The 11374-nt window shown below is 40.8% G+C and overlaps 1 protein-coding gene across 1 annotated transcript; it reads right to left on the minus strand.

Moving 5' to 3' along the window:
* Positions 1 to 95: 95 nt before the first annotated feature.
* CHMP5 (charged multivesicular body protein 5) lies at positions 96 to 11240 on the minus strand. The gene is made up of 8 exons (XM_075704681.1): positions 11131 to 11240; positions 5354 to 5458; positions 4566 to 4612; positions 2882 to 2975; positions 2730 to 2801; positions 1743 to 1851; positions 1187 to 1299; positions 96 to 703 (listed from the first exon to the last, which is right to left on the minus strand). Exons 1-8 carry the CDS (start codon positions 11197 to 11199, stop codon positions 653 to 655), a joined length of 660 nt encoding a protein of 219 aa, XP_075560796.1. The 5' UTR covers positions 11200 to 11240; the 3' UTR covers positions 96 to 652.
* Positions 11241 to 11374: the final 134 nt, after the last annotated feature.

An 11374-nucleotide genomic window follows, 5' to 3' on the forward strand; every position in this document is an offset into this window, starting at 1 on the left:
TCTGGCGGAGCCTGTGCCCGAGCAGCACACAACACTGATAACCGGCTCCCTGTTCTTAAGACCAAATGAATTACCAGAAACACCACACACAAGGATCAGCTAATCTACACGATTTTATGTCTCCATAGAATACATAAAGTTAACGATAACCCTATTTATTACAGCTTTCGAGAAGGTTACAATAGCATAAAAGTAGCAAGACTGCAGTAGTTTAAAAATTGCTTTCAATTCTTTTATCAAATAAGCATAGTAATAAGGGAGCTATTTTACAGAGAGTAAAGCAGCAACATACAGTCTCAGTTTCAAGAAAGAGAAACATAATACAGAGTCAAAATTAACCTCAGCTATCAACAGCCACCACTACTCTGCACGTATTACTTTGTCCATAAGACACGGAAATCAAAACCTCTTAGACTGACTGCTTCCACTGAAGGGAATTGTGCCGGATTTTCCATTAATAGAAAAGTCAGTAGTAGAACAGCTTTCTTCAAAGAAAGAACACCACCAGCACTCATGTTGCATTCTAGGATGTAGTGATATTAAGGTTACACCGGAAGGACAAGTTCTCCAGGATTTAAAAAAAAAAAAAGAAAAAAATCTTAATTTCATTTGTAAAGTATAGTTCATTATATCCATTGTGCTTTTGAAACATTTATGTTGCAGGGATCTTTGGCAATCCAAATTCATCCACCAATACACCATCCTGTAAGAAAGAAAAAGAAGCAACAGCTTAACAACTCTCCACCAACCAGAGCATTTCACAAGTGTCTTTACAATTTCTATAAAGTGATGTATCTGTAATTGTCACTGTGTGACAGCTGGGATCAAAAATACAAGCATCAGTTTCTTCCTCACTATGAAGCCCCAAAAGCAAACATACAGAAGACTTTCTTACATTTTTAAGAATAACTATACTAGGAGCTGTAACAGTACACTTAAATTCTACTTGCAGTCTGACAATGTTAAATAAGAGTTACAAAATGCCATTTTAGGTCTTTAAAATATAATAAAGAGCATTCAGTACACTGTATTCTCTCATACATAGCATCCAAAACACATAAAACATCAAGCACATTTTTTTGTTCAAAATATTAAGGATTCCAAATATCAAGCAACCAACACAAATGTGATTAATCAAAAAAAAAAAAAAAAAAAGTGTTTTGCTTTTGAAGAGGAAAGGACTCACTTTGTTTTTCGTGTCAGTAGGAGTGACCTCTGGGATTGCTGGAGCAGATGCAGCTTCATCTAAGTAGGAATTGTCTTCATCAGCTAAAAGCTCATCACCTAACGCATCCAGTTCTGAAATTGAATTATGTTGGTTGAAAAATTATGCAAGGAATTCCTTTCACAAAAGAAAAGTTGCTCTTACAGAGAAACAGGATTCATACTGAATGCTTACATTCATACTCAGCATTGCTTAGTCGCCAGCTGGGAATACACACGCATGCACGCACACACTACACAGAACCCTCTTTCCTTCACTGCAGCATTCCATTAGTGTATCTCTCATGTTTGTCTCATACTCTTGCTACTGCTCTTAAAGGAAATGCAACTTTTCTTAAAAAAAGTGATTAAAACCTTTTTTCTTTAACATAAATTATTTGACTAATGAAATTAAAAATCACTTATGACTGTATGATGATTTTTACATTCATTGTACAAATACATACATTCATATGTATGTAAACATACATTCATACATTACATTCAGTAATGTAAAAATCATCCTCCATCTTCCTAACCTGCTTCCAAGTCATCTTCATCAATCTCTGGTGTTCCATAGCTACGACTCAGTGCCTCCTGGACTTCATTGGCTTCTTCCATCATATCCTCTAACTGATCTTGTATGTCCTGAAGCAAGAAACAATTTCAACTGGTCCATATTTAATAGTTTTAGTTAAATTTATCAGACCTTAATCAAACTCAGTTTAATAATTCCAACATACATGGCACTCAAATTTTTTAATGCATAAACCATTTTTTGAAGCAGCCTTAATACAAGTCAAGACACATGCATTAAGTACTATAGAGCGGCCTTAACTACTATTAAAATTATAATAAATGTATGAGGGAGAAAAAGAGGAACCTTGAAACAACATCTCTGCAAAATCCTTTTAAGTATTCTTCATGGTAAGTTGGGCAATTTGTTAGAGGTTTTCAGAGTCTAGCATTATCTTGAAAAGCAGGAGAGTATGAAATCTAGAGAAATTAAATCATAGAATCATAGAATTGTTTAGGTTGGAAAAGACCTTTAAGATCATCCAGTCCAACCATTAACCTAACATTACCAAGTCCACCACTAAAATCTACCATCTGGAGAATAAGCACTTACCTGAGTTGTGCCACAGCAAAATTTAGAAGATACTTTAGCATACCTACTGGCACTGTACTTGGGTACAAGTAAGGAGACAATACTCACCTAAAGGTTTACAGTGCAGGCCATATATAAAAACAGCACAGGAGTAACTTAAAGGAATTCAGCACTGGCATTTGACCAAGAGTTTAAGTGCAGCATACTTTAAATTATATTTAGAGATCTTATGGTTTTTATTTAAGCATTTTCTGAAGACAGGGCCAGGCCTTGCAAATGTCTTGAAATTAAATTTTTGTTTGTTTTGTTCACTCATATGAACTAGAACAGTTGGCTTACGCTTCAGTTACATGGTCCACTTGTCACTATTTCAGTACATTGTTTCTGTTCTTTAAGAGTTTAAACTATAGAAGCTCACCTCAATTTGATCAATTTTGACTTGCTTGTAAGCTTTCTTCATTTCTTTCACCCCCAATTTCATTGCATCAACCTAGAATAGAGCCAAACAACACGCTTGTATCTGATGTAGCACACACAAATTAAACAAATGTGAGATTAATATACTGGTACCGTTGTCTTTGTATCCTTCAGTGCCTGAATAGTGTAATTAGCTTGTTCCATATTAAAAGACTGCTGTGACAGATTATCCCTCTGTTGTTCATACCTGTTAAAAGCAATGCAAATAATGGCTTTAAAACACCATGCTACTTATTGCCACAAAAATTCTTAATTTTTTAAAAAATTGAAAAATCAGCAGCAGTAGTCTAAAGATAGAAGCAGATTTTTTTTTTTTTACTTTATTACAAACAACTGCAGAATAAACAGCTGCATAAAAATCTGGCCATTATGCATTTCTGTGTATTTAAAGTTGACAAAGCTACTCCTGAACTAAGCTTCTGTTTTAACTGATGGCAATACCATATTTGTATAGGCTTACACAGTAGGCGAGGATATAGCAAAAGTTTTAATCACTATAAGCTAGAGATGCATGCCACTGCTCACTGATGCTGTAAGCAGAACGGAAGAGACGCAGGTTATCTAAACCACAATGGCTCTGCACTGGAGCTTTGCAGGGCAAGGAGGAGAGGGAGGACAGGGTAGCAAACGGAAAACTGTTAAGGCTAACCAAAAAGAAAAGGAAGACTTTAAATATCAAGAAATCATCCTTCTCAAAGCTAAACTTGTGTCCAATCAAGCATGTAAAATATGTCAAGTTAAACATAAAAATGAAAGCATAAAAACAAACAATGAGTCCTTCTTCAAACATCCAAGGCAGGAGGTCTGCAAGACAAGGATGATCCAAATACAAAACAGCTTCTGGACAAGGAATGATTAAATGTATTACTGTTCAACAAGACAGAAAAGAGATGACTGAGGGATATGATAGCCTATTATAAGGGGCCCAGTGACTGTAAGTAGGGGAACAACTATCAAGTAAGATTAGCAGGCAGCACAGACAAAAAAAGAAAAAAAACCCACAAAACCCAAAACAAAGCAGCCCTTCTCACAACATCTAACTAAACTACTGCATTCCCTGCCACAGGATATTTTGGATGGTAAGAGTTCACAAATAAAATAAGTAATTGAGCAAGTCTGTAGAGGTGCAATTCATCTGAGGGATATGAAAATACAAGATGATATGAGCTTTGGCTCAGATAACACCTAAGAGATTTGCAGTTCAGGGACTGTAAAATATTCCAGTGAAGCATCCCTGAACACTTGCCATGTTCTGACATTCTTTCCTTTGTATTTCTTGCTGGACACTTTTCAAGACAGTATACTAGACTAGACCAGACCACAGGATCATCTATCCTGTCCATTCTGGGTTCTTCTACATGGACACAATTACCCACACTACATGGGCTCAAGACCTAAAGGGTGTTCACAGAGAACAGGTAGATTTCCAGTAAACCAGACCAAGTTCATCAAGTACACTATTTATAGTAATCCATTAGTAATATGAAGAGAGGCGCTCTCTCAGAAAGTTTAGGAGCCAAGCATAGCTTTAATAATGAGCAGCTTTAGGTCAGCTTGTCCCAATCCATATTTATATACTCACATACAAATAAGGCACAAATATGCTGATGCAAAATCTCTTAAGGAGATGCTTCTGAAAGGCTGGCTAGCTTGTTCAGCATTTTTCTTTAAAGAATGCTCAGAAGCAAGAGTACTGGACAGAGAAATGAAAGTGTGCCACCCCCCTTAAAGAAAACAGACTTGCATTAATCCCAAACTGAGAAAGGTTTAAACTTACATTCGCTTCTGCTTTAACACTCTCAGCGCCTTCTGCTTTACTGTATTCTGAAAGACACAATAAGAGTTACATTAGGAAAAATATTTGACTTTACTCTTATACTGTTTAAACCTAATGTATTGCATGTAAGTCTTCCAAAAGATTCCTCAGGTACTAGTGCAAAGCATTTAACCATAGTCACATTCAGCATTTGTCCTGCATTAATGATTAACCAAACAGGCTTGTATGTAAAGCTTCTAATAGAAAATACTTTCAAAATTTCTGGCTTTTGATTTTTTTTTTTGATAAGCAGAATACAAAGTCAAACTTAGTCCATCAGAACGATCTTTCATCAACACATTTTAATGGTCAGCATCAAATAATACTGCAAAAGGCACTTTCACAATACTGTTTATATTAGATATGTTTATTATTAGATACATTTTATATTATATGTTCACCTCCTTTCAAAAATGGGTTTTCCTACTCCCTTTTATTTTGGTTGATGAACAAAACAAGTCTCTCTACCAGGCTTACTTCAGGTAACGGAAGGAAGACGGGAAGGAAGTTACTTCTGACTGAGGAATTACATTACACTTTGGAAGAAATAAAAACCAATGAAAACATTGTTTCAAAGATGCATGTCTCAGGGACGCTTTAGAATAAAAATAATCCTGCAGGATCTTATACCTCATCAGTACGGCAAGATGCAATTCTAAGAACCTGATGAACTGGCTAAGTCACCCCGCTAAATGAGGAGGAGCGTGAGTCACATCCTCTCATGCTTAAATCCCACAGAAGATTCTTACCTTTGCAGGCCCCTCTCTCATCTTCTTCATTTGATCCTTATACTTCACTAGTTCTGCATCAAGCCTAGCAATTTTCTTGTCAATTGACTCAGCTCTGCTATCCACCTTTAATACATGACGAGGAAAACAAACAAAAAAACATTCATTAAGGTTTTATTCAGGTACTGGACAACAAAAATAACAGCCTCAGTTTTATTATGCTTCTAACTGAATTGTTTCTTCACCCAGTGGTTTTATAAACAGTTTAAAGTTTGTAGAGAATCCAAAACCAGAAACAAGTGAAACACCTTCTACAAGGAGCACAAAAAACATTCTGAGGTTGCAGGAAGCTCTGCCATTGTAACACGTTCTCATCGTTTTGAGATGCTCCCGTGCGCACCCACTCAAGTCACGGTTTCTATTCAGGAATTTCTGATAACATACAGTGCCAGGGACTAAAGTGAAACAGAAAAATGTAAGTGTACCGTGCTGGCAGGTAAGGGGGCAATGCAAAAGGGACAGGGATGTGTTCAGCAAGGCGAGAGGTTTATTTTTGGTGGGCAGAGAACATTAATCCCTCAGAATGATACCTGGATTACTGGTTACGTTTAAGAAGCCCAGACTTAACCATTCTTTCAAAGCTGCCTAACTTCTCTGTCAGAGAGACACTTTTCCCATCACCTCCAGCAAAGGGAGCCAGGACACAGCAGTTCCACCTGGTCGCCACTCTGAATTCTTACTGCACTTTTGCTCCAAATCCCAATAGTAGCTGCATAGCTCAGCAAGAGACCTCCAGCAGTCAACCCTAACAGCCCTGGTGCAAAGCATATCACAGAGCTGTCATTACGGACATATTTTAGCCCTTCTGCATAAGAGGGTTAAAGATTATAATTACATAACCAAGCATGGGTATAGATCATTCTAACAGCATACATGAGTTCATAAAAAAACCAAAGAAAGCCTGCTTGACATGAACCAACTATCACAGCACTTCTCTGGAAACAACAAAATAAAGCTTATTAACTTCTCATTCCAAGGAGCCTCTCTAGGGATTAGGATATAATGACATTCCAATTATAGTGCGAGACCGATCAGTGCAAATTTACAATTCTGACTTGCTAAACATGTATAATTATGCGAATTTTCATTTTGGTGTCTCCACAATCCTTTTAAATCTCTGCTCTATGACAGCAACGTGCATTTGCCAGAGGCATCCTGAGCAGAACATTTGATATGAACACTCCACACAAGACATTAAAGTGTCGGGGCACAGCTGGCATTGAAAAAAATTGTATTAAGCTTTCTATTATGCCAAATATTTTACTAATGGCAAGAAAAAGAGGTATTTGCAATTTTAGAACTTTTGTGGGTTCAAAGTGTAGTACCTCCTCAAGATCTTCATCAGCTAAATGCATCTTTGAGGTCAGCCTTCTTTACAGGGGAAAACCAGTTATTTGGTCTATTTATATAATGATTCTTTTAGGCAGTACTAGCAGGAAACAGAGACAGACCCTCCTACATCAATTAACTACATAAAAATCTCACACATACATTACACAGGATCTCAGCTTTTAAAAATGAGGACAGAAGAGGGGAGAATGGATCTAATTTATCCAAAAGAAAACGAGACTGTGTATTAGGACTTGGAGAGCTGCTTTCTATTATTCACAAATAAGGTATACCAAGGTACGTTTTGTTGCTACAGAAGGGCACCAATCTAAACAAAAGACAGTGATCGTGGTTTCCCAAATCCCTATTAAGCAAAATCGCACCTTATTTCAATTAAAAAAAAGAACACCACGTATAAGACTGAATTTTAACATTGTTGTCACGACTATTCGCCTTTTGTTCCTATGTTTCCTACTTACTACTCTGAAAAACCATAAATTTGGAGTGGTTTTTCAACGAAGAAAAAGTTAAAACAATACCAATGCCACAGTTCCTGATGCATCCTCCCTCCTACCGGCCTCATGACAGCTTTGAGTCATCTGACTGTGCTCAGCCAGCAGGGATGAAAAAAAAATCTGCCACTTAGTGCAATGTTGAGGCAAGCACGGCAGGCACGGCAAGAGAGCAAGCAGAAACTGCAAGGAAGAGTGGGAACATGCCCGTGGGGAGTAAGTGGGGAGACAGGAGGGCATCACACAGCCAGCTGGCAAACTCAGTAGTAACCAGCCATCAAAGAAATGTAGGGAGAAGTGTTTCCTGGTTTTCAGCAAACACTTTAGATTAGTGATCCACAGAACCAGCTCTTTAAATGCAAAAATCTTGAATTGTTTAGATATCTTAAGGTGATGCTTGTTCTCTTACCACAGAAAAAAATGTGTATCGTGTGCCGATCTCACTGGGTTCAGTTATACTACTTCTGCATACACAGGAAAGCACAACCAAAGCAGAGGCACAATTACTGCCTAAGAGTGGTCTGCATTTTTAACAAATACTAACTATGAACATTAATCACTGCTCATCAAATACAGTAATTCCTAAATGCCATTTAATGGCTAATTACCACTGAAGTAACGTGGTAAGAGATTTTACAAAGCAATTTGACTCTTTCAAAAGGTACAACGAAATGCGTCCAAGATTGAAAACACCACAGAAGTGATATTACTTGAGTCTCCAAACTGTTGAATTTAACATGCTAAAGAAACACTGCAAGTTTTTTAACATCTCACACAACTCTCTTCAATAATAATTCACATGCAAGTTAAGAAAAAAAATCTAATGATACCTCTAATCCTTTAGCAGGACCTGTACTAGAGACTTCACTATTGTGACAATGACCTGAAAACACACCAAGTTGTTCACAGATCACATAGATTACTTCATGTAAATTGGCACAAAAAGTTAATTCATAAACTTCAAACTTGTAAAAGGAAGTATGTTTCTCCCCACACTTACTAGTACACAGAACTGTCTTAAAATTTAGTTCCATCTGCAGAAATTGGAAGTTGTCAAAACAGGGCACAAAGCTAACATGGAGCTCAGTAATGTAACAGTGGTTCACAGACTTCCTCATACCAAAGAGCTGTGCTTGGAGCCAGCCCTTCATTTCTCAACAGCTGACCAACATGGGCTCTTGATTTCATATCTTAAAACCCATCCTGTAACTCACCATTGGTTGCCAAGTCAGCACATATGTAAAATAAACCTGAAACTCTACTTTTCAGTTAACCTGCTGTCTTGTATAGCCAAATTTTCAGAGAACGTAATTACAAACAACTAGAAGACGATCAGAACTGCATGCAGGTCCTGGTGGGTGGTGGTGATGACCACCTTTTGGGGAAAAAAATCATCAATTCCTGGTGTTGCCAGTCAAAGCAGCTGTTTAAATTACACTTTTATGTACCCCAAAAATCCACTAGCATTGAACAAGCTCCTAGTGGAAGACAGCCTGCTCGCATATCTAAATGTGGCTGGTTTTGTTATGATTTGTCTCAACATTAGAAAATGCACATTAACTTGGAACTGGCAAAATCAGCCCTCAAAAATCTGACTGACTAATACAGAGTGGGTTGCTGTGAGGAAGAGATTTCTTGATCTTTTGCTTATAGTGCTGAAATGGCAAATTTAAGTATTAATAACTGTATCTCAGATGGATTTTGGACTTGTAGCCATCTACCAAAGCATTCACTGGCAGACAATGGGAAAGCTCATCCTGATTTTTGAGCATATGCTTTATTTACTGTTCTAACTAAATGTACTTGGAGCTGTGTTTGGGTTCAATACTGCTAAAAAGCAATGCAGATTCTTCACAAATAAAATAACACACTGGGAAAAACACTAACTATGACCACTTCTCATCCCAGCCACTGGCATATGCAAGAGACTGACGTGCATGTGTTTGTGTAGATAGCACTGACAAATATTAGGTATTTAACTTAAAGAGTCTCTTCACCGAGTAGCAAAATAAATCTTCTGGGAGGAAAATGGTGATTTTCCACAGAAACTTTTTGTTGTCAGGTTCCAGGGACAATGCTTAGTTAGCCTTAATTAACCTCCATTTATACCACAGCCATTACTGATCTTTCACCTGACTTCATTACCCACTCAGACAAATACTCAAGACCTGTGTTCTTTCTTCACCTTCTAAAATTAGTTTACAACAGAAGGAGCTGTAAAAACATACCACAGTTTTCTTCACAAACTTAAAAGCAAAAAACCAGACCACAAAATGACAAGATCAGCCTTCTTAAAACTTTTCCTTAACCTTCTTTTCAGACAGGCCAACCTTATAACAGCTATGAATTGTTCTACCACACGTTTCCTCAGCATTTTTTTCTTGGTCTAGGCTTGTTTAACTGTCCACCTGCGCACATCCTGCCATCGCCCCTACAGCAAGCTTGTCTGTAGCAGATGGAACAAACTTCATCAGAAGGTGAGATTTGCCCTCCCACCTTCTGTACTGGACAGAGGTGCTGGTTCCCTTGCTCCTGTCCCTGCCTTCCCACAATTTGGCGTGGCAGGAGTCAGCCAGTGCAATCAGAGCAGTGAAGTCCTGTCCTGGTTTCGGCTGGGATAGAGTTAATTTTCTTCCTAGTAGCTGGCACAGTGCTGTTTTGGATTTAGTATAAGAATAATGCTGCTAACACACTGATGGTCTAATTGTTGCTAGATACATCTAGTTCCTGCTAGGTTCATCTCTTGGCTGTTCAATAGGGTTGGGGGTGTTTTTTTTGTTAAAAACCAAGTGCTGTATGCTTAGAAGTTTGTTCTGATGGAGGGGAAAAGAAACAGTACCCTAAACAGATACAGTAAGGAAGAGACAGTATATAAACAGGGGGGGAGTTGGCAGGGGGGCAGCGATCACTGCGCAGGGTCTGGCTGGGCATTGGTCAGCGGGTGGTGAGCAACTGCATTGTGCAACACTTGCTTTGTATACTTTATTGTTATTATTATTTTCTCTTCCTTTGTTGTGCTGTTCTATTAAACTGCTTTATCTCAACACACGGGTTTCACTTTTTTCCCCAACTCTCCCCCCTATCCCACCTGGGGGGGGAGGGTGAGCGAGCGGCTGTATGGTGCTTAGTTGCCAACTGGGTTTAAACCACGACAAGCCCTCAGATGGAAATATTGACGATATCCATGAGGATGTAAGGAGAGCCAGGCCTTACACGCACATAGCGTGCATCCATTTATGGGATGCGCTCCTATGCACAGAGAACAAATATAGGCATGGGTGTATATACGCACAAGTAAATGTATGTCCCAGCATACCTGTATGCTCCCACACGCGCTGTGCTGATGCACAGGTGCAGACTAAAATTCACGCGTGCGTATACACAGACACACCGCACCGAAGCACAGGCACGCAGCTGTGCACGTTCAAGTATGCGCGCACAAACACACACACTGACTCACGCAGACGCCGTGCCTGCACAGAGCTGCGTTCCCACACTCCGACACGGAGGCGCACACCTATGCCCCGGTGCGTGACGTCACGCACCCCCACAGCCGCTACCTCCGACCCAGCGCAGGCCCACGCACCCCCCGCGGGCACCCGCACAGCTCCGCGCAGGGGTAGGCAGACAAACACGCAGTACCCCACGCACGAAGCTCTACGCCCAGGCCTAGGCGAGCGGGGGCAGGCGCGGCCCGCCGGGCCCAGGCCCCTGGACCCGCAGCGGGGCTCGGGCCTCGGCCGGCCGGGCGCGCCCCACAGCCCGGGCTGGCCGTGCCGCCCCCGTCGCTCCCCTGCCCCTGCCGAGGCGGCGGCCGGGCCGGGCGGCCCATCGGCCGGCCCCGGCCCTTCGCGGGGGTCGGGGGTGCGGGCCAAGCCCCCCGGGGAGGGCACTCACCGTCCCGATGCAGTCGGTGAGGCTGGGCGGCGGCGCCTTCGGCTTCGCTTTGCCGAAGAAGCGGTTCATGGCGGCGGTGCCTCGGTCTCGGTCTCGCTCCCGATGCCGGCAACGGCAGCAGCGTCCCCCGCCGACCCGGAACACAAGCGGCAGCCCGGCCCCGCCCGCCGCCCGCCCCAGCCGGAAGCACTCGCAGAGCGGCGCAACCCCCGCTTCCGCCCTCCCCTCCGCGGCGGCGAGCGCT

The sequence above is a fragment of the Pelecanus crispus genome, chromosome 2 (genome assembly GCF_030463565.1).
Source record: "Pelecanus crispus isolate bPelCri1 chromosome 2, bPelCri1.pri, whole genome shotgun sequence".
NCBI classification, from domain to species: domain Eukaryota; kingdom Metazoa; phylum Chordata; class Aves; order Pelecaniformes; family Pelecanidae; genus Pelecanus; species Pelecanus crispus.

Excerpts from the sequence above, each read along its gene's own strand:
- CHMP5 (XM_075704681.1), bottom strand. The coding sequence starts at position 11,199 with ATGAACCGCTTCTTCGGCAAAGCGAAGCCGAAGGCGCCGCCGCCCAGC. Across the intron at positions 2,802-2,881 it reads TGAAGGATACAAAGACAACG|GTTGATGCAATGAAATTGGG; the intron begins GTACCAGTATAT and ends GCTCTATTCTAG. Across the intron at positions 704-1,186 it reads CTACTGACACGAAAAACAAA|GATGGTGTATTGGTGGATGA; the intron begins GTGAGTCCTTTC and ends TCTTTCTTACAG.